This window comes from Desmodus rotundus, chromosome 2 (genome assembly GCF_022682495.2).
Source record: "Desmodus rotundus isolate HL8 chromosome 2, HLdesRot8A.1, whole genome shotgun sequence".
In the NCBI taxonomy this organism is placed as follows: Eukaryota; Metazoa; Chordata; class Mammalia; order Chiroptera; family Phyllostomidae; genus Desmodus; species Desmodus rotundus.
In genome coordinates this window covers 91,044,348-91,068,158 of record NC_071388.1, presented here as the reverse complement: position 1 = coordinate 91,068,158, position 23,811 = coordinate 91,044,348, and the positions used below count along the sequence as shown (strand labels likewise).

Genomic DNA, 23,811 nt, shown 5'->3' with positions numbered 1-23,811 from the left:
TCAAAGGACTCCCGAACAGTCTCCTGGCCTCCTAGCCGGCCATCTCCGGTCTACTTTCCACACAGCAGCGAGGATGACTTTTCTGAAATAGCAAATCTGATCATGTCACTTTTCATCCCCCGCCCCCAACTAAAAACCTTTTGATGACTTCCTGCTACTCTTGGGATGAAGACTATGCCTAACGGGCCACGTAAGGCACCTTGTGGCCCGGGGCCTGCTCATCTCCCTCTCCAGCCTCTTGTGGAAGTGCGGCTCCCTCCCTCAGTCCACTCTAGTCAAATTGTAACTTTTTTCGCAGAGTTACTTGTGTTGCTGCCCCATGCGCACAAGCTTTATCCTCTCCCAGGAGTGCTTCTCCTGCCTTCCTGTTTGTTAACTCCTGGGCCTTTTCTCATCTCAGCCCCCCATCTCTTCCTCACCGAAGTCCTTGGTCTAGGTCAGCTTCTTTGTTTTGTGCTCTCAGAGAATATGCTTCTTTCCTTTAGCACTCATTTCAGTTTGCAATTCCTCACTCGTGTGTGTGATTAGTGCCTGCCCTTCCCACCAGACCATACATTCTGTGAAACCAGGGCCTGAGGCTGTTCACACTCACTCTTGAGTTGCTGGTGATCGGCGCCTGACACGCAGTAGACAGACACTCGGCCAGCATGCGTTCAGCACGCGTTGGAATTGCCGTTGTTTCCCTGTGTCGTGGACAGCAGGAAGGGGATCTGTGCTAGACCAGAGGGAAGCCACCAGGACGCACTGTAAGGCGTTACTGAAGGGCACCACTGTTAAATCGCTGACGTCTAAGTAAGTACAGAGGTATCTGTTATGCAGTCCAACTTTCCTAATCAACTAATTTCAGATTTCTTGTGCTTAATTTGTGTCCAAGGTTAGCTACACTGGAGCACAGATTGTTGTAGGATTTGAAGATGGGGTTGTTCGAGTTCTTGAACTTTATGATCCAAAAGGGCTCACAATTTTTGCAGGACGGAAGAAGTTTTTAGATGCAGATCTCCATCTGAAGCACGTTTTCAAACCCCATACCGCTTGTGTCACCGCGTTGGCCTTTGAACGTGATGGAGAGATTCTGGCCACAGGGGTGAGGACTAGATTTTTTCTCTTTTATGGACTCGCATGCTTAAACTTGACTTACTAGTGTTCTTACTTAACGATGCCTTATTTGGTGATACTCACTTCTAGAACATATCCATGTTTTGCTCTCTTTGTATTCATATTCTTTCTGTGTGGTCTGTGCATGGCATTTTAGCACATTCTTACCAATGGAGCCCTAATCCTTATTTGAAATCAATAGAACATTTCAGCGGGGAATCACACAAGATGTTTTATGTGTAATCAATATTTTATAGTGTAGCATTCTTATGTACAGCTGCCATAACTGAAGAGAATGACTATGTAAATTCTTTGTGCATTAATAGATGAGCATTGATTGTGGAAATTCTTTTCTGAATTAATCTTATACAAAGGGATGGTGACTGATTTTCCAGAACCACATACTAGAATATATGGTTTGTCTGTCAAGTGCTTTCGTGGGGAAAATGAAGTAAATATTTTGAAATAAGAATTTTCTCAGAATAATCCAGGATATATGATCATTGTAGGTATAAGTGTACAGTGGATATATTGTAGCTGTTAAATTCTTCGAGGTACTTTATGGATGGATTTCATAATAATGCATATTTGGCTGATATTTCTCATTTTCTTAGAGCAAAGATAAAACTGTGTTCTTCTTTGAAGTGGAAAAGGATTATAAACCAATCGGCTATATTACTACTCCTGGACCTGTTCGCCAGTTAACGTGGTCCGGGGTATCTCATGTAAGTAATTATTACTTGTCTTCACACTTAAATCTTAATCCTTACATAGTGATCTGATCTAGAATAGCAGGTGCGATTATTATCCTCACACCTGGGTCCTGCATTGGGGGACCAGGGGGCTGCTCATCTTGGCTGTAGTGCACCCTCGGGGGGCTTCACACTCCTCTCCACCTCCTCTCCCTACCATACTCTGATTAGTTGGCCACGGTGCCCTCAGAAAACTCAGGTTATATCAGGCTTTGCTTCAACAATGGTGCCTTCAGCCAGATACTCAGTATGTGAGAATATGTCAGCCCTTCTGATATTCAGAAGTTCTGTTCTAAGGTGTAAGTAGACTTGTCCTCATTCTTTATCTTTTTACTTCTCTTCTGCCCCATTCTACCTCCATTTTCTCTTCTAATGTTCCATTGCCTCTTTTCTAACAACAACTAGCGATTTGGCATTGATTATTAATCTTGCGGAATGCCGATAATTTCCCTAAGTTTGAGTCTAGGATAGGTCAGTCATCTGATTAGTGGTTGACTATCTGAACCAGGTGCTGTACTAGGTTCCAGGATAATAATAATAATAATAATACTGATGAACTGCATAGAAGTGATGTCAGGATTATTAACATAACATCTATAATCTGTTTTAAGATCTTCTAAGAAAAGGGCTATAAAAATGTAGTAGTATCTAGAAAAATGTCTTTTAAAATTAACAATGCTCATTGTTTTTTAAAACTCATTTATTTCTCAATTCCAATTGACATACAATATTATATTAGTTTCAAGTGTATAACATAGTGATTAGACATTTATATAACTTACGGAGTATTCCCCCCAATGAGTCTAGTACCCGTCTGACACCATGCGATAGTTACTACTGTATAATTGACTGTATTCCCTATGCTGTACTTCACATCCCCATGACTATTTCGAAACTTCCAATTGGTACTTCTTAATTCCCTCACCTTTTTCACCCATTCTCCTAACCCCTTTCCCTCTGGCAACACTCAAAATGTTCTCTGTATCTATGAGTCTGTTTCTGTTCTGCTTCTTTATTTTGTTTTTTAGATTCCACATGTAAGTGAAATCATCTGGTGTCTGTCTTTCCCTGTCTGACTTACGTCACTTAGCACAACACCCTCTAGGTTCCTCTATGTTGCTGCAGGTGGCAAAATGTCGTTCTTTTTTATGGATGAATCATATTCCATTGTATATAGTACCACTTCTTTTTTATTCATTCATCTGTTGATGGACACTTAAGTTGCTTCCATATATTGGATATTGTAAACATGCGATGAATATATGGATGCCTGTGTCTTTTCTATTTAGTGCTTTGGGTTTCTTCAGATAAAGAGCCAGAAGTGGAATTACTGGGTCCTTCTTTATCTCTTGTTAGATAGCCTTTGTTTTAAAGTCTATTTGACTGATGCACTATTGCAACCCTAGTTTTTTGTTTCCATTTGCATGAAATACATCTTTCCATCCTTTTGCTTTCAGTCTGTGTGTGTCTTTGAGCTGAAGTGAGTCTCCTGTGAATAGCATATGTAAGGGTCTCGTTTTGTTATCCATTCAGCCACCATATGTCTTTTGATTGGATCATTTAATCAATTTGCATTTGAAGTGATTATTGATAGATATGTATTTGCCATTTTGTTATTCATATTTTTTATCATTTTTTTTCTTCTTCTAGAAGACCCTTTAACATTTCTTGTGATACTGCATTGGTGATGATGTATTCCTTTAGCTTCTTCTTGTCTGGGAAGCTCTTTATTTGTCCTTAAATTCTAAGTGATAGCTTTTCTGGGTAGAGTGAGCATGGTTGTAGGTTCTAGGTTTTCATCACTTTGAATATTTCATGCCAGTTTCTTCTGGCCTGGTGTATGGGATGATGCTCCAACCAACTGAACCACCCAGCCAGGGCGATGGAAGGATTTTTAAAATGCATTGGATTTCTTCAGTAGACACAGGACTGTAATGTGCTAAAATAACTCCCAACCCCCAGTTTTATGCATAATAGTAGCATCTTTCAAACTGAAAGTTAAATTGAAAACAAACGTGACTCTTTGCGTGAAAAGAACAAATCTTGTTCCTGTGCAGCTTAGAGTTGTGTAAATGCTTTGAAGGCAAAGGCCTGACAGAATGTCAGTCTCACTTACCTGGCATTTTCCTTTTCTATGAGATCATGTCCCTCAAGTCCTGACTTTCTTGTCTTGTAGCTTTGAACTTCAATTTTTGTCTCCTCATCTGTGGGGGAATGCCTACAATCTAGGACACTGCATTTTATTTGGCTTCTAGGTCCCATGTAGTAAGTTGGTAAACACCCTTAGGAGAAAGAGTTGCAGGAAATAGCTACATCACTTCACTTAGCTTCCTTCTCTCTGGGATCTTGGCCCTTAGAGTTGTGGCTGTTCCAGTCTCTCTCTGATGTCTTGAACTGTCTTTTTAAAAATCTTTATTGTATTTTTTTCCCATTACCATTTAGTCCCCTTATACTCCCCTCCCCCCAGCAATCACCACACTATTGTCCAAGTCCATGAGTCCTTTTCCCTTTTTGCTCAATCCCTCCACCCCCTCCCAACTGAACTGCCTTAGCAAACTTTTCATATGTTATTGAATTCCTTGGCTAATATTGTATTAGGATTTTAAATGTAGGTTCAAAGAAGAGATCGGGCTATAATTTTCTGTCATCATAGTCCATCATCAGGTTAGTTATTAACATTATTTTATCTCCTAAGATGAGTTGGAAAATGCTCCTTTTTCTATTCTCTTAAAGAGTTTGTGTTATATTAGAATTTTGAATGTTTGACAGACTTAGTAGGGCCATGTGAGGATGGGGTATTTTTTTTAGATGACTTTAAAGAATTGATTCAATGTCTTCAATGACTATAGTGATATTTAGTTCTAGTTCTTTTTAATTTTTTGAAGTATAATCGACATACAACATTATATTAGTTGTATTATATTGTACAGGTATTATACATTGTGAAATGATTACCACAGTAAGTCTAGTTAACATCTGTCACCATACATAGTTAACAATTTTTTTTGATGAGAACTTTAAAAAATCTACTGTCTTAGCAACTTTCAAATACACAGTGTGCTAATATTGAGTATAGTCACCATGCTGTACATTACATTCCCATGACTTATTTTACAATTGAAAGTGTGTACATTTTGGACCTCCTTTATTTATTTTGTCCACCCACTTACTGAGGCAACTACCAGTCTGTTTTCAGTATCTATGAGCTTGGTTTTATTTTGTTTTGTTTTAAGGTTCCACATATAAGTGAGAACATATGGTATTTGTCTTTCTCTATATGACGTATTTCACTTAGGATATGCTCTCAGGGTTCATCCATGTTTTCACAAACGGGCAGATTTTATTATTTTATCCCTGAATAATATTACATTGTGTGTATGTATGCCACATTTTATTTATCCATTGATGGACACTTAGGTTTTTTTCCCATATTTTGGCTATTGTAAATAATACTTCAAAATAGTTTTTGTTTTCTCTGGATAAATACCCAGAAGTGGATTGCTGGATTATGTGGTAGTTTTCTTTTTAATTTGTGGAATCTTTAACTCATAGTAGCTACATCAATTTATGTTCCTACCAATAGCCCACAAGGGTTTCCGTTTCTCAACATCCCAGCCAGCATTTCTTGACTTTTTGATGACAGTAGCCATTCTAACAGGTGCGAGGTAACAGCTTATTGTGGTTTTGATTTGCATTTCCTTGATGATTAGTGATGTTGAGCTTATTTTTATATATTGATCTCTTTATTTCTTTTGAATTTTCAAATGTATGATCTGTAGTTTCACAATATCCTTAATGTCACAAGATCTTTAGGGATGTCCTTTTTTCCACTTTCATATTGGTTATGTGGTCTTTCCCTTCCTCCCTTTCTTTTTTCCTCCCTCTCTCTTGCTTAATTGAATCTGCAACCTTTTAGCGCACAGGACGGCACTCCAGCCAGCTGAGCAACCCAGCCAGCGCTGTTTGGGTTTTTTGTTTGTGGTTATCATTAGGTTTGTGGGAAAACAACTTCATACATACAGTACTCCTTTTTCTTTTGAATGCATGTAATCTGCATCCTCTTTCACAAATTCAGACCTTTACCCCCTTCCCTGTTTATATTTTTGTTGTCACAAATTATTCCTGTTTATGCTGTAAGTTTGCTGGTGATCTTATGCATAGTTTTGTGACCCTTTGTTCTGTGTTTCAGATAGCCCCCCTTGAGTATTTCCAGCAGTAGGGTCTTCTGGTGATAAATTCTCTCAGCTTCTGGATGTCTGGAAAAGTCTGTATTTCTTTTTTGTATCTAAAAGGTAGCTTGGCTAGATATATTGTTCTTGGCTGGTAATTTCTCTCTTTTAGTTATTTGAATATTTGGTTCCACCCTCTTCTAGTTTGTAGAATTTTGGCTGAGAAGTTCAATGATAATCTAATAGGTTTTTCTGTACAGGTTACTTTTTTCTTTTCCTTGGCTGCCTTGAGAATTCTTTGTCATTAATTTTTAATGGTTTTAAAACAATGTGCCTTGGAGTAGGCCTTTTTTGATTGAGGAAATTAGATATTCTGTTTGCTTCTTGGATTCAAGGATACAGCTCTTTCCATAGGTTTGGGAAGTTCTCATCAACTATTTGTTTAAATAGGCTTTCTGTGCCCTTCTCTTTTTCTTCCTCTTCTGGTTTGCCTATTATTCTTATATTGCTCTTTTTGATGGAGTCACATGGTTCTTGTAGAGTTCTCTCATTTTCTTTATGCTCAACTCTCTTCTTTTCTCTGCTTCATTTCTGGATCTCTATCTTTTATATCACTAATTCTTTCCTCAATCTGTTTGGCTGTATTTCCTGTGCTCACTAGTTTATTCTTGATCTCTTTTTATTGAGTTCTTTATCTCCAGAATTAGTTTCATTCTTTTTAAACTTTCGATCTCTTTGGTAAAGTACTCATTTGCTTATTGATTTGTTTTCTGAGCTCATTAAATTGCTTGACTGTATTTTCTTGCATTTCTTTGAGTTTTTTCAGAACTGTAATCTTGAATTCTCTATTATTTATATTACATATTTCCATATCTATAAGTTTGTTTTCTGCAGATTTTTCATTCTTTCTGAGCTGCCTCACCACCTTGGTTATTCATGGTTATTCTTGGTATCTGATGGATTCCTTTTCTAAGCATTTATGTGGTTATGTAGTTCATACTGCCTACTCCTGCAGGAATGCCCACTGAATCTCTTTCCTCCTCCCATTGAAGGGAACGCCAGCCACAACCTGATTCTTCCCCTCTTTGGACTGACCCCCACCATGAACTTCTGGTTGCAGGGCTGCATCCATGACTCTTTTGAGCCCTTCTGCCTTCTCATGTCCCAGGATTGCTCCTACTTGCCCATCTTTAGATGTTCCAAAGTGCGATTGCTCGGGCATGTTTGTGTGTTGAGCAGGGAATTCTTTGTTGAGTTATAGCTGTTCATATTGTTGAAACTTCAAGGGGAGAGACCAAGGGGATCTCTCATGTTGCCATACATCTGAGGTCCGTGATTAATACTTGTGAGCTTTCCTTTTGACCTTTATATGTCTTGCCTTATTTGCCTGTATGTGGACTGATTTTTTAAAACATTATTTTACTTTTCCTTCTACTAGTTTAGAAATCATACATCTTCTTCTATTCTTTCAATGCTTACTTTACAACTTAACATACATCCTTAACTCATGAAAGTTTAATGTTAATTCTTTACCCTCCTACCTGACAATGCAAGTACCTTAGGACTTTCCCTCTGCCTTCCTTCTAGAATGCAGGTGGCAAACACAAGGCCCATGGACCGAATCTGGCCCTCCACCTTGTTTTATCTGGCCTGGCACCTTGTTTCTACCCAGCAGCAGCACCGAGCTCTCACTTAACTGCTAAGGAGCACTTACATTTATACAGTCCTAAAATTACATTCAGCCCTTTGAAGGCAACCACGAGGCTGATGTGGCCTCCGGTGAAAATGGGTTTGATACCCCTGTTCTAGAATGATATGCTATTGTTGTGTATTTTTAAAATACCAATATCTCATAACATTTAAAAATATTAAAATACAAGTAAAATACATCCCACTGTTTCCTTCACACTCTCTTACCAATATCTAGTGTCATTATTCCACTAAATCAGCTTTTCTAAAGACATCAATGATACCCACTTAATGCTTTTATTTCTTGCCTGTCTTGATCTTAGCTTCATTTGGTCCTGTTGACCCTTATTTCCTCTGTGAACTACCATTTCCCTTTGACTTCTGTGACATTTTGCTCTGATGGCTCCTTCTCATGCATCTTGTAATTATTTCTTCTCAGTCTCTGTCACTCAGCCATTGAGTGTTGTTTCCTTAAGGCTGTGTCCTCTCACTCTGTTCTCTTGACCTAGGTGATGCCATCCAAGCCCACAACTTCCTTATAACCCAGTGTGCTTCAGGATATTTGCACACGGCATTTCCTTTACATAGCATCTTCCCTCAGACCCTCCCCTAACACATTGTGTATTTATTTTCTACTCATCCTTCACTTGAAGCATAGGTGCTGCCTTCTCAGGAAGCTTTGCACAACCTTCTTGCTCTTGTGGCACCTCTGCAACACTTGTTGCAGTTATAATTTACATTAATTTCTATGATTTGTTAAATGATAGGCTCTCCCATGAGAGGGAGGCTCTATAATGGCAGAAACTGTACTTTTTCTTCCTGTGATAATTTTACCCCTAGCACTTTACAACATGCTGAGTACATGGTAGGTGTATAATAAGTAACTGTAGAATAAGATAACTAAATAAATAAATATTTTGAATAATGTTCGGGAGCTCAAGAGAAAGGTCAGGGCCAGAGAGAATAATTTGGAATTTAACTGCATATCCATGGTAATGAAGCCTTGAGTTTGCCATAAGATTTTCTAGGAAATGTTTACGAAGAAGATTTTCCAGGAAATGTTTATGAAGAGACTGGAGAAGAGGGAAGAGCACAAAAACCTTGGGAACATTCACATTTAATGAATTCTGGCTGATAGAGAATGATCCATCAAAGGAACCGGGACTCTTGCCACATACTAAAGACTTTCCCGTTATAGTTTTAATTTTAATATTCTGATTTTTTAGGCTAAAGTGTTTCATAGCCACATTTTGGCTCAGAAAATATGTATGGCATCTACAAGGGAAAAAAATCTAAATCTAATATTGACACTTAGCTTATTGATTATAATACTATAATAATTAGTATTAATAGTTGTATATAGTGATTAATAAGATTGACTTATGAATAATAACTGCAACAAGGAATTAAGTACCCTTCAAAAATAATTAGTATACATAACCAATTATATTTTCCCTGGTTTGTAATATTTTTGAACTGTGCTTCTAAAAATTTGCCTAAGTATAAATAATGTTTAATCTTTTTTTTTCAGCCTGATAGTACTTTACTGATTATCTGTGAGAATGACTATGTTCTTGAAGCTCCATTTCCAACCATAAAGGAAGAAGGGGAGGATCACGATGTAGTTTCCTATGAAATCAAAGACATGTGCATAAAATGTTTCCATTTTTCAAGTGTCAAATCTAAGATTCTGGTATGCGATTCTTGAATCATTATTTTCTAATATTTTTTTTCTTGTTTAGTATATAAAATATCCTGTGTTAAGTGCTGGGAAAATAAAATAAGAGTAAGCCATAGACCCTGTATTTTAAGGCAGTAGTGAATAGAGATGAAAATCACAGTGCAAAGAAAAGAATTTTAGGGGCATGCGGAGAAAAGAATATAGGTTCTGATGGAAGGATGAGAGGAGATCAAAGATGACTGTATGGAGGTGACATTCAATACTTAAAGAATGAGAAGAACTTTGAAGCATTGAAAATGACAAGAAGGCAATAAAAGTTGGGAAAACATCCTGAGAGAAGGCACACTTGTTTTTGAAGTTTGGGGAAATGAAGAATGGACTGGTGAAACAGGGATGCAGTTTGTGGCAAGAGTCTGTGACCAACACATGGATCTCCTTAAATTCTAGCCAAGATGTTTCAGTTGTTTCAATTTATTTCTTAGGCCATTTAGATCCATTGTGAGTTTCCGAGGAGGGGATTGACGTGATGAGATCATGTAAATTAGGAAGATAATTCTGAGAGGTAAACAGAATAGGGAGATAAAAGATGGGGGACTTCCGGCCAAGATGGAGGTGTAGGTAGAAACACTGTGCCTCCTCACACAATCCAAAGTAGGACAACAACAAATTTAAAAACAAAAAAACTCAGAGCTGTCACGTATGGAAGTCCGACAACCAAGGAGTTAAAGAAACATTCATCCAGACTGGTAGGAGGGGAAGAGATGGGCAGCCAGGCTGGAGAGGACTCGTGGCAAAGTGTTGCCTGGAGTACCTGGGCAGGCAAGGTGGCGGCTGGCGGACTGGACCAGGCAGTCCCACATTTGTGTGCAGATAATGGGAGGAACAACTGGGGAGTGAGACAGACCATGCAACTCAGGGTTCTGGCACAGGGAAATAAAACCTCAAAACTTCTGAATGAAGAAGCCTGTGGGGGGTTGGAGTGGTGGGAGAAACTCCCTGCTTCACAGGAGAGTTCATTGGAGAGACCCACAGGGTCCTAGAATGTACATGAAACCACCAACCTGGGAATCAGCACCAGAAGGACCCAATTTTCTTGTGGGTAGTAGAGGAAGTGACTGAAAGCCCGCTGAGAGCCCAGCAACTGCCATTGTTGCCTCTCAGTCCCCTCCCCCATATATAGCTCCACAACGCAGCCAAGTGGGTTGTCCTGCCCTGGTTAATACCTAAGCCTCTGCCCCTTACCACATAACAGGTGCACCAATGAAAGAACAGATCAAAGCTCCAGAAAAAGATACAATTAAGCCATGAAGAGATAGCCAACATTTCAGATGCAGAATTCACAACACTGGTAATCAGGAAGCTCACAGAAATGTTAGGGTATGGTTGCAAAATAGAGGAGGAAGTGAAGGCTATGCAAAGTGAAATAAAGGAAAATGTACAGGGAACCAACAGTGACAGGAAGGAAACCGGGACTCAAATCAACGGTTTGGACCAGAAGGTAGAAAGAAACATTCAACCAGAACAGAATGAAGAAACAAGAATTCAAAAAAATGAGGAGAGTCTGAGGGAGCTCTGAGACAACTTCAAACGTTCCAACATCCAACATCATAGGGGTGCCAGAAGGAGAATAGGAAGAGCACGAAATTGAAAACTTATTTGAAAAAATAATGAAGGAAAAGTTCCCCAATCTGGCAAAAGAAATAGACTTTCAGGAAGTCCAGGAAGCTCAGAAAGTCCCAAAGCAGTTGGACCCAAGGAAGCACATACCAACACACATCATAATTACATTACCCCAGATTAAAGAGAAGGAGAGAATCCTAAAAGTAGCCAGAGAAAAGGAGACAGTTACCTACCAAGGAGTTCCCATAAGATTATCAGTTGATTTCTCAGAAGAAACCTTGCAGGCAAGAAGGGGATGGAAAGAAGTATTCTAAATCATGAAAAGCAAGGACCTATATCCAAGATTTCTCTATCCAGCAAAGCTATCATTTAGAATGGAAGGGCATATAAAGTGCTTCCCAGATGAGGTCAAGTTAAAGGAGTTCATCATCACCAAGCCCTTATTGTATGAAATGTTAAAGGGACTTATCTAAGAAAAAGAAGGTGAGCAAAAATATGAACAGTAAAATGACAAAAGACTTATAACTCAACAACCGAACCTAAAAAATTAAAAACAAAAACAAACTAAGCAAACAACTGGAACAGGAACAGAATCATAGAAATGGAGATCACATGAAGGGTTATTAGCAGGGTGGGGGGCAGGGGGAGTTTAGGAAAAGGTAAGGGAAGAAGAAGCATAAATGGTAGGTACAAAATAGACAGGGGTAGGTTGAGAATAGTATGGGAAATGGAGAAGCCAAAGAATTTATATGGATTACCCATGGATATGAACTAAGGGGTGTGGAATGGGGGTGGGAGCGGGGATGCAGGGCGAAAGGGAATAGGGGGGAAATGGGATAACCGTAATAGCATAATCAATAAGATATATTAAAAATAAATAAATGTAAGAAGGAAGTAAAAGATGAGATGTAGGGATGCCAGTATTAGGGGCCAGTTGACAGATGCTGAGTGCATGAATCATACTTTTACTAAAAATAGAAACATCCTTCATAGACAGTTTCGGTCCACCTAATTTATGGGCTGACAGACAGGGATAGACTAAGAGAAACTGTATTTAGTTTCTTTATTAGGGCAATAATGATGAAATAATTTCTTTAAAACCAGGATCAATGGAGGATAATATAGAAATCAAATTATTCCGAAGATTTGAAAAATTTAATGATGAAAATATATTGCCAAGCTGATAGTTATTTTTAAATGATATTACTTGTTACATTAGAGCTGTGATATTTTCTAGGACCCTATCCTCCTTCTACTTTCTTTGTCATGCAGAATAGTGTAAATGAGTGAATGAATTACAGTTGTTTTCATATCTCCTTAATGTCTGTTTTGCTAAAGAGATTAATAGAAATTGAAAAGAGAAAGAGACGGAAGGAGTTGAAGGAGAAGGAAAAGGAAGAAAGGAGGAAGCGGCTAGCAGCAGAGATGGGGAAAGATGGAGAAATGGAATCCCAAGAAGAGGAAGACGAAGAGGAGGAAGTGGAAGAGGAGCCCTTGCCCCAAATCTTTATTCCATCAACCCCCTGTCACATCCTCTGTGGATTTTACTCTGGGCCAGGGAAGTTCTGGCTTTCTTTGGTGAGTAATAATGTAATAAATAATTGTTATGTCATCCCTAAATTAATATATTTGATATTCATTATTTTCCAGTATATTTTTACTTTCTCACTCTTATGGTAAGACTTCATTTATTAACTCCTATCAAAGGTGTGGATTTTGAAGAATGAATGATACAGTTTTTTAATATCATCTTAATATATGTCTTATATGTCTACTTGTTATATCTGTTATCATCTAGGACAGTCATGTGTGTTCCAGGAGGTCTAAGGGGAGAAGAACTGAAGTTAGAAGGACAAAGGGCTAAGGGGTTTTCCAGCTGAGTCAGTGTTTCTAAATTTTGAAAATAATCAGCTTTTTGAAAGTAATGACAGTGCTATCCAGTGGATGCTTGCTCACATGTTGCTATCTACAGCTTTGCTGTGTAAACATGTGGAAGTCTGGGAGGATGGCTGTTTTTCGATGGGCACATTGTCACCCTGAACAAAATTGGAACTTGGGTAATAAAGAAGAATAGAAGAACGGATACTGGGGAAACAATTACCAGGGACCATCACAGTGATGTGACAATTGCATCCTTATATATATTCTATTTTTATAAAACATTTTATTGATCTATTGCAAAGCAAGATTTCCTTCATTATAAATTTGTCACAAATTTCAATTCTATTAATCAAAAAAGTAATAATTGACCTAAAATATATATATGAAGGATTATCAATTTTTCCCAGCTTTATTGAAATATAATTGACATACAGCACAGTGTAAGTTAAGGTATACAGTGTAGTGATTTGATTTACATATATGGTTAAATGATTACCACAGGAAATTAATGTCCATCCTATACTTTTATTTATTAGGTATGGAAACTTATCTTGTAACAGGCACCATTCTAAGTGATCTACCCAACCACCCTCTAAAATAATTGCCCTTATTTGCATTTTACATACAAATAACCCAAGGCATAGAGAGGTTAAGTAACTTATCCAAGGTCACACAGCAAGTTGGAACCAGGATCTGGACTCAGGCTGTCTGGGTGTAAAGTCCATGCTCTTAACCAGTAAACTACACCTGAGTATATGGTTAAGTTATAGTTCACAGAGGCAGTGACACTTGATCCAACTACTTGCCAACTCGTGCCTACATGTAAGTAGATGCTGTGGAAAACCAGTCTCATTTTGAAGTCATGACCACAGTTCTCAAATCACTGCTCACACTGCAGTCTGGCTCTGCTGCCCAGCCCTGTTCGCTTTCCCATTTTCCAAGCTGTTGTTTTAATTCTTTCTTCTCCCCTCAAATATTTTGTGTCTTCCCTCACTTTCCATTGACAAACTCATCTCACATTTCACTGAGAAAATAAAATAAGGACAATCAGATGGAATTATCTTGATTCAGTCGGATTTAATGCTCTGCAGGCATCCATATAAGTTGAATCTGCTTTGCCTGTTGTACAAATCTTGAATGGTCCCCTGCAACTGCCCAATGACACTTCCAGATGGCCTCTTGATCCCACCCCCTCTCAGTTTATCAAAGATTTTGCTCCTGAAATAAGCGACATGGTCTTCTGTATCATCAACTTCTCTCTATTTACTCAATTCTTATCAGCACATAAACATGCTTTAGTACTTAACCTTAAAAATTTCCCCTTAACCTCTTTTTCCTTCCCCTCCACTGCTGCTATATACGAAACCTTATTGAAATAGTTGTCTGTAATTGTTGGCTTCATTTCTTCACCTCCTGTTTGCTCTTCAATCCCTTTTAGTTGAGTTTCTGTCTCCACCAACTTCAAAGATTTCTATATGGCCAAGCTCAGTGGTCACTTCTCTGTCCATTTGGCTTTTCAGAAACATTTGATAGAGCTGAGCCTCCATCCTTCTCTTTTCAAAATAATTTATTTTCAAAATAGTGTTGATGTGCAATATTATATTAGTCTCTAGGTATACAACCCAGTAGTTAGACATTTATGTAACCTATGACATTATCACCTTGTTAAATCTAGTACCCATCTGACACCATACATAATAATTACAATAATATCAACTATATTGTACTTTACGTGTCTGTGACTATTTTGTAACTACCAATTTGTACTTCTTAATCCCTTCATCTTTACTCCCAGCCCCTTAACACCCCTCTCATTTGGCAGCTATCAAAATACTCTCTGTGTCTGTAAGTGTGCTTCTGGCTGGCTTGTTTGTTTGTTTTGTTTTTAGATTCCACATATAATTGAAATCATATGACATTTGTCTTTCTCTGTCTGACTTATTTCACTTAGCACAATATGTTCTAGGTCCATCCATGTTGCTACAGATGGCATGATTTCACTTTTTTATGGCCGAGTCATCGTCCATTGTATACATGCATTACTTCTTTATCCATTCACCTATTGATGGACATTTAGATTGTTTCCATATCTTGACTATTGTAAATAATGCTACAATGAACATATGTATGTATATGTCTTTTCAAATGAGTATTTTGGGTTTCTTTGGGTAAATACCCAGAAATGGAATTGCTAAATCCTTCTTTGTCTCTTGTTAGAGTCAATTACTATTTGACAAAGGAGAGAAGAACATACAATCAGGTAAAGACAGTCTCTTCAATAAATGGTGTTGGGAAAAATTGGATAGGTACATGCAAATAAATGAAACTAGGCCACCAACTTATACAATATACACAAATAAACTCAAAATGGGCAAAATACTTAAATATAAGTTGCAAAACCACAAAAATCTTGAAGAAAACATAGGCAGCAAAATTTCAGATATTTTGCATAGCAATATTTTTGCTGATATATCTCCCAGGGCAAGGAAAACACAGGGAAAACATAAACAAATGGGCCTACATCAAATTAAAACACTTCTACACAGCTAAAGAAACCATCATCAAAATAAAAAGGTAACCCATTGTATGGGAGAACATATTTGCCAATGATACATCTGATAAGGGTTTAATTTCCAAAATATATAAAGAACTTATACAACTCAACAGCAGGAAGACAAACAAATTGATGAAAAATGGGCAAAGGCCTGAATAGACACTTCTCTAAAGAGGACATACAGGTGACCAATAGATATATGAAAAAATGCTCAACATCACTAATCATCAGAGAGATGCAAATTAAAACCACAGCGAGATATCACCTCACACCAATCAGAATGGCTATCATCAATAAATCAACAAACAACAAGTGCTGGTGAGGTTGTGGAGAAAAAGGAACCTTTGTGCACTGTTGATAGGAATGCAGATTGGTGCAGTCACTGTGGAAAAGAGTATGGAATCTCCTCAATAAACTAAAAATGGAACTCCCTTTTTACCCAGTGATTCCACTTCTGGGAATATATCCTAAGAATCCTGAAACACCATTTCAAAAGAATATATGCACTCCTATGTTCACAGCAGCATTATTTATAATAGCCAAGGTCTGGAAACAGCCTAAGTCCTATCAGTAGAGAGTGGATAAAAAAGCTGTGGTACATTTACACAATGGCATATTATACAGCAGTAAAAAAAGAAGGGGCTCTTACCTTTTGGGACAGCATGGATGGACCTAGAGAACATTATGCTAAGTGAAATAATCTAGTTAGTGAAAGATGAATACCATACAATTTCAATATACGTGGAATCTAATGAACAAACTAAACTAACGAACAAAATAGAAACAGACGTATAGACACATGGAACAGATTGAGAGCTATTGTGGGGGGACTGGATGAAAGAAGGTGAAGGGGTTAACCAAAGAACATGACCCATGACCATGTAAAACGGTGTGGGGCTTGCATGAGGCCGAGTGGGGGACTGGGTAGAAGCAGGCAAAGGGGGGGAAACTGAGGAACAACTGTAATAGCATAAACAATAAAATATAATTTGAAATGACAGGTAAAAAGTCAATAAAAAATAATAGTCTTTTTTTGTCTAGTATAAGTATTGCTATTCCAGCTTTTTTGTTTGTTTCCATTTTCATGAAATATCTTTTCCAGCCCTTTACTTTCAGTCTGTGTCTTTTGGTCTAAAGTTAGTCCCTTGTAAACAGCATATATTAGGGCCTTCTTTTGTTATCTACTCAGCCACTGTATATCTTTTTATTGGAGCATTTAACCCATTTGTATTTAAAGTAATTGTTGATGGATATGTATTTATTTCAATTTTATTCATATTTTTATCTTTTCTTCTTCTTAAAGAAGACCCTTTAACATTTCATGTAATGCAGGTTTGGTGATGACAAACTCCTTTGCCTTTTCTTGTCTGGTAAGGTCTTTATCTGCCCTTTGATTCTAGATGGTAGCTTTGCATAGTAGAGTAAACTTGGGACCTTTTGGGACAGCATGGATGGACCTACAGGCTCTTGTTTGCATCACTTGGAATATTTTGTGCCATTCCCTTCTGGCCTGCAAAGTTTCTGTTGAGAAATCAGCTGACAGTCTTATGGTCACTAACTGCTTTTTTCTTGCTGCTTTTAAGATTCTCTCTTTGTCTTTAATCATTGACATTTTTATTATGATGTGTCTTGGTGTGGTCTTCTTGGAGTTCATCTTGTTTTGGATTCTCTGACCTTTTGGACTTGTATGTCTATTTCTTTCACCAGGTTAGGGAAGTTTTCCGTCATTATTATTTTTTTAAAATAGGTTTTCAATTCCTTGTTTTCTCTCTTCTCCTTTTGGAACCCCCATAATGTGAATGTTGGTACTCTTGAAATTGTCCCAGAGGTTCCTTAAAAATCTCCTTATCTCTCTTTTTTTTTTTACTTTTTTTAGGGGGGTTGGGGAGTGTTTTCTGCTTCCTTATCTTCCAAATCATTACTTACATACTCTGTTCCATCTCCTCTACTGTTGATTCCATGTAATATATTCTTTATTACAGTTATTGTATTTTTCACTTTTGACTGTTTTTTTTTGTTTTAAATATCTATTTTTTATGTTTCCTGTCTCTTTGTTCTTACTAAATTCATCTACTTCTAAGTTCACTGAGCATCCTTATAACCAGTGTTTCGAACTCTGTATCTGGTAGATTGTTTGTCTCCATTTTACTTAGTTCTTTTTCTGGAGTTTTGTTGTTACTTCATTTGGGATGCTTATTTTCTTTGTCTCCTCATTTTGGCTGCCACCTTGTGTTTGTTTCCATGTATTAGGTAGAGCTCCTACATCTCTCAGTGTTGGTAGAGTGGTGTTATGTAGTAGGTGTCCTATGGGCCCAGAGGTGCAGCCTCCCTGGTCACCAGGGCTGGGTGTGTCAGGTTTGCTCCCTGATGTGAGCTGTGTGCCACCTTCCCTTTGTAGCTGAGCTTTGATTGCTCTTGGCACATCAATGGTAGGGATTTACCCCATCCTTTTAAAAACACTTTATTTTCCTGTCTTAAAAGACACCACATTCTACTGGCCACTTTTTAGCCTTATCTGCTGGCTTCTTATATAATGAACTAGGTTTTGAGATTTGAAGTACTGTAGGATGTGATCTTGGACCCCTTCTTTCTTGCTAGGTGACTTCATCTAGTCCCATGGCTTTAAATATCAATTATGTGCCAATTAATATCAAATTTTTGTGTCTATTCTTGACCTCTCCTCTTACATTCAGACTCATATACCTACCCAACTTGACATCTCGGTACATCAAAATTAACATATTCAAAATATAGCTTTTAAACCACATTTGCCTCATGCAAACCTGCTCCATCTCTATCTCAGCAAATGAGATAAGCATCCACCCAGATACTAAAACAAAACTTAGAGTTATTAATGCTTGTTCTCTTTCATACTTGTATATGCAAAGAATGTTTCTTTAAAGCAGCATATGGTTAGGCTTCTTTTTTTAATCCTGTAGGTTGATCTTTGTCTTTTTCGAATAGAGTACTATGTCCAATTATGTTTAATGTGATTACTAATATATTTTAGATCAAATCCACCATCTTATTAACTATTTCTCTTCATCATACCAATTCTATGCTCCCTTTTCACCTTCTGGATAATTAAGGTAATTTTCTGCTCTATTAGGTTATTAGTTATACATTCTTTTACTATTTATTTAGAGGTAATCCTGAAGATCATAATATGTATCCTTAACCTATTATAGTTTGATGTAAATTTATTCTCATACTAGTTCCAGAGAAAAAAGAACTTAGAGCACTTCATTCCATGTGTCTTCCCTCATTGTAATGTATTTTATTGTTATACATACACACACACACATACACACATATATATACTTGTGTCCCCAAAAGGCATTTTACTATTTTATATTCTTGGTATCATTTTAGTATATTCTTTTTCTTTCTGTTAATTCCTTTCTACATCTTTGTAATTACATCTTCTGCCTAAAAAATAGCTATTGATATTTTCTTTAATGCGGGGGGCATTGATGATAAATTCTCTGGTGTTTGTCATGACCCATAAAATTCTGTGATTAAATACTGCTTATTCAGGGTAAGGTTTAATGGAATTCAATACATAGTCAGAGGGGAGAACTCTCTTCTACTACTTTTAAGTAGAAACAAATTATTGTGTTTTATCATTATAATTGTATAGTTGAATATAAATGGAAAATGGAGATACTTTATAAAACCTATCTATAATCACATAATTCATATAAAGTAGATGTTTTAAGACATCTATTTTATTATTTAAAATTTGCAATCAAAAACTTCTCATGTGGTGATATGTGTCTTACATTCAAATACTACCTTCCATGTTATTTATCTCTTTTCTAGGGTGGCTATGATGCTGGTTTTCTATATCACTGTGAGTTCCCTCCATACGACAAAAGCAGTGATATCACAGAAAAGAAAGATGAACCTTTTGATTTCCGTTTTCTTGAGGATACAGAAGATAATCCCATCCATGCCATCACTTTCAGGTTAACAGAATTTCAGAAAGCTTAAAAAAACTATAACCCATTTGTGTCTATAGTTTTGCCCATTATGAATATTGTCAATTTTTAAAGATCTATCCAAATGGAGGGGTACTCAAATAATGATAATTAAATCAAAGGAAGAAACAGAATCAAAGCTAATCCTGAAACTGTATTTCAATGCCTTTTATCAAATATTCTGCAAATAATTCTGTTTATCACATAATTGAGTTGCACGGATTTATTCTGTGTTATTTAGGAGGATGCCACTGCATGGTCAGATAACGTAGCTTCAGGGTTATGATTCTGGAGAAATCACAAATTGAATTATTACTCCTTTAGTAATTAGGAATGAAGCATATGTGCCAATCATTCTTTTGGAGGCCAAATGCAGTAACTCCAACTTTCAAATTGGCTTTCCCCTTCATCCTTTTGTATTAGTTTGCTGGAACTTCCATGGTTAGTCAGGGCTTCAACCTGTGACTTTTGAGGGGGACGTAATTTAGTCCATCATAGCTTTGTTACTAAAAGTTTAGTCATTTGTCAATTAATTTAAAATTAAACATTTTCAGATTAATATGAAGAACAATTTATTTTCTTTCTGTTTCATAGTTTTAACCAAGATATGATGTTTTGTGGAATGCAAGATGGAGCAATTCGAACCTATGTCCTAAGTCAGAATGACTCTTCATTGGCCAGTATGGAACACTACTGGCACTTCAGTATCCATGACAATAATTATGGATGTATCAAAGGCATTACTACCAGCTATGATGACCGGTTTTTGGTGACTATTGGAGCAGATAGTAATATCTTTGTTTTCAGCATTTTTTCTGTATTTGAGTTAAGGAAAACCATGAAGGCCAAAGTGCCATCTCCCAGGGTATGTAACTAACAACAACAACAACAACAAAACCCTTTATTTAAAATAGTATTGGTAAAATTATTCATATTCTTTAAAATTTGAAAACTACTTAGATACCTTATGACTACTCTTCCTACCAATATTATAATCTTGACTTTCTGGTCCCTCTTTTTCAAATATTAAAGATGTTGAATTCCCTTTCTTTCTAAAGGTACAGAATTTCCAAAATTTAAAAAAATGGTGTCAATTTTCTGTATCAATCACTTAATCAAAGTTTGTTTTCAAAATGCACATTTCTTTTTCAGATATATATTGTGCTTTTCATTTATTCACTCACTCTTTGAGGGGCTTCTGTGAGATGTACACTCTAATTTGTGCCTTGGAAAGGAGTTGTGAAAATATTATTGTCGTAGTATTAGAATATGACAGTGTGGCTCATGATTAAAGATTCAGTTAAATTATTCTATTTTTAGGAATAATACATTATTGGCTTTTAATAAAGATTGAGTATTCAGATCCCCAAATTATATACTTTTGTCCTGTCATAGGACCTGAATTTTCTATTATTGAAATGGTCCCTTTTGATTGAATTATTAATAACTGTTGGAATTTCTCCTAAGGAATAAGGAATTGTATTAGAAAGACTATAGTTAAAATTCCTGTGAACACATTGGCTTCCCACTTAACAGGTAGCTAACCTCAGGAGACCAGGCAAAGAACATAGGGAAGGTTTGAGAGGGAAAATTTTAATTTGTATTAATAGCAGGAAAATTTGGAGAATGGACTGTTTTCTAAAGAGGTTCAGCTTAGAAAGAGGAATTACAGAATGGAAAGTGTATGAACAAGAAGAAAATCTTAGGACTTCTGGCCAAGATGGAGCATAGGTAGATACACTGTGCTTCCTCGCACAACCAAAAGAACAACAACAAATTTAAAAACAAAAAACAACCAGAACTGCCAGAAAATTGAACTGTATGGAAGTCCAACAATTAAGGAGTTAAAGAAACATTCGTTCAGACTGGTGGGAGGGGCAGGTACGGGCAGCCAGGCTGGAGAGGACTCATGGCAAAGTATTGCCTGGAGTACCTGGGCAGGCAAGGTGGCGGCTGGCAGACTGGACCAGGAAGTCCCACATTTGTGTGTGGATAATGGGAGGAACAACTGGGGAGTGAGACAGACCATGCAACCCAGGGTTCTGGCACAGGGAAATAAAACCTCAAAACTTCTGAATGAAGAAGCCTGTGGGGGGTTGGAGTGGTGGGAGAAACTCCCTGCTTCACAGGAGAGTTCATTGGAGAGACCCACAGGGTCCTAGAATGTACATGAAACCACCAACCTGGGAATCAGCACCAGAAGGGCCCAATTTTCTTGTGGGTAGTAGAGGAAGTGACTGAAAGCCCACTGAGAGCCCAGCAACTGGCATTGTTCCCTCTCAGTCCCCTTCCCCACATATAGCTCCACAACGCAGCCAAGTGGGTTGCCCTGCCCTGGTTAATACCTAAGGCTCTGCCCCTTACCACATAACAGGTGCACCAAGCCAAAAAAAAAATGGCCCCAATGAAAGAACCGATCAAAGTTCCAGAAAAATACAATTAAGCCATGAAGAGATAGCCAACATTTCAGATGCAGAATTCACAACACTGGTAATCAGGAAGCTCACAGAAATGTTAGGGTATGGTTGCAAAATAGAGGAGGAAGTGAAGGCTATGCAAAGTGAAATAAAGGAAAATGTACAGGGAACCAACAGTGACGGGAAGGAAACCGGGACTCAAATCAACGGTTTGGACCAGAAGGTAGAAAGAAACATTCAACCAGAACAGAATGAAGAAACAAGAATTCAAAAAAATGAGGAGAGTCTGAGGAAGCTCTGAGACAACTTCAAACGTTCCAACATCCAACATCATAGGGGTGCCAGAAGGAGAATAGGAAGAGCACGAAATTGAAAACTTATTTGAAAAAATAATGAAGGAAAAGTTCCCCAATCTGGCAAAGGAAATAGACTTCCAGGAAGTCCAGGAAGCTCAGAAAGTCCCAAAGCAGTTGGACCCAAGGAAGCACATACCAACACACATCATAATTACATTACCCCAGATTAAAGAGAAGGAGAGAATCCTAAAAGTAGCCAGAGAAAAGGAGACAGTTACCTACCAAGGAGTTCCCATAAGATTATCAGTTGATTTCTCAGAAGAAACCTTGCAGGCAAGAAGGGGATGGAAAGAAGTATTCCAAATCATGAAAAGCAAGGACCTATATCCAAGATTTCTCTATCCAGCAAAGCTATCATTTAGAATGGAAGGGCAGATAAAGTGCTTCCCAGATGAGGTCAAGTTAAAGGAGTTCATCATGACTAAGCCCTTATTGTATGAAATGTTAAAGGGACTTATCTAAGAAAAAGAAGGTGATCAAAAATATGAACAGTAAAATAACAAAAGACTTATAACTCAACAACCAAACCTAAAAAATCAGAAACAAAAACAAACTAAGCAAACAACTGGAACAGAAACAGAATCACAGAAATGGAGATCACATGAAGGGTTATTAGCAGGGTGGGGGGCAGGGGGAGTTTAGGAAAAGGTAAGGGAAGAAGAAGCATAAATGTAGGTACAAAATAGACAGGAGTAGGTTAAGAATAGTATGGGTAGTGGAGAAGCCAAAGAATTTATATGGATGACCCAGGGATGTGAACTAAGAGGTGTGGAATGCAGGTGGGAGGGGTTGTACAGGGCAGAGGGGAATAAAAGGGAGGAAATGGGACAGCTGGAGTAGCATAATCAATAAAATATATTTAAAATTTTTAAAAATTAAATATTAATGTGCTAAATTACCCATAAAAATATCATTCTACCTGTTGTCAACTCTCTATATGGAAACATGTATTGTATAGAAAAAATACATTCTGCACATGTATAATAGTGTCCTTTTATTTATGACTGCAATCAATATTTCTTAAATTACTAAAGCACACTCTGCTTTAAAGGGGGTGAAACCACAAATAATTGAATAAACAAACCAAAAACTAAACTCTGCATAGGTTTGAGGTTCTTACCTTACCATACTTTAGAATCAGTTAAGGAGTTTTTAAAGTACAGATGCTTGAGCCCTACTCAAGAGCAATGAAATCAGAATCTCTGAAGGTGAGGCCCAGGTATCCGAAACCTGTCCCTCCCCAGGCCCCTGTAATGTTACTGTGCAACCACTATTGAGAACAACTGGCATACATTTTGGAAGTTCTGGGAGCACCTTTGTTTAAACTCAAATTTAGTGAAAACAGCTGAGACCAGGAGAGCCTGGAAATCACACTCATTTGGAGAACTAAGGAGCTTAATTCTGGGCAGTAAAATAATTTTAAAATGTAGTTCTTTTTATCCATTTGTCCCCTGCTCTGTAATCCAAATCCAGATGACCTCCTAGTGCCAGAGACTGCAAGGACCTATAAAGCAGACAGAGATGAATACAACAGAGTATCTCTGGAAGTGTGCCATGTGATGCTAGAATAACCTGCATTATAGCTGAAATACACTTTAAACTACTCTTCCTTTTTTG

The 23,811-nt window shown here is 37.5% G+C and overlaps 1 protein-coding gene across 3 annotated transcripts in view; it reads left to right on the top strand.

The window, feature by feature from the left end:
* Nucleotides 1-23,811, top strand: part of CFAP44 (cilia and flagella associated protein 44) — a 117,032-nt gene that overhangs the window by 48,795 nt on the left and 44,426 nt on the right. For all 3 annotated transcript variants that reach the window (XM_024578109.3, XM_045185778.2, XM_045185779.2), the window contains 6 exons: nt 875-1,084; nt 1,710-1,820; nt 9,237-9,398; nt 12,345-12,584; nt 19,264-19,409; nt 20,016-20,286. In XM_024578109.3, coding sequence (XP_024433877.2) covers nt 875-1,084; nt 1,710-1,820; nt 9,237-9,398; nt 12,345-12,584; nt 19,264-19,409; nt 20,016-20,286 — 1,140 coding nt within the window. The remainder of the gene's footprint in view (nt 1-874; nt 1,085-1,709; nt 1,821-9,236; nt 9,399-12,344; nt 12,585-19,263; nt 19,410-20,015; nt 20,287-23,811) is intronic.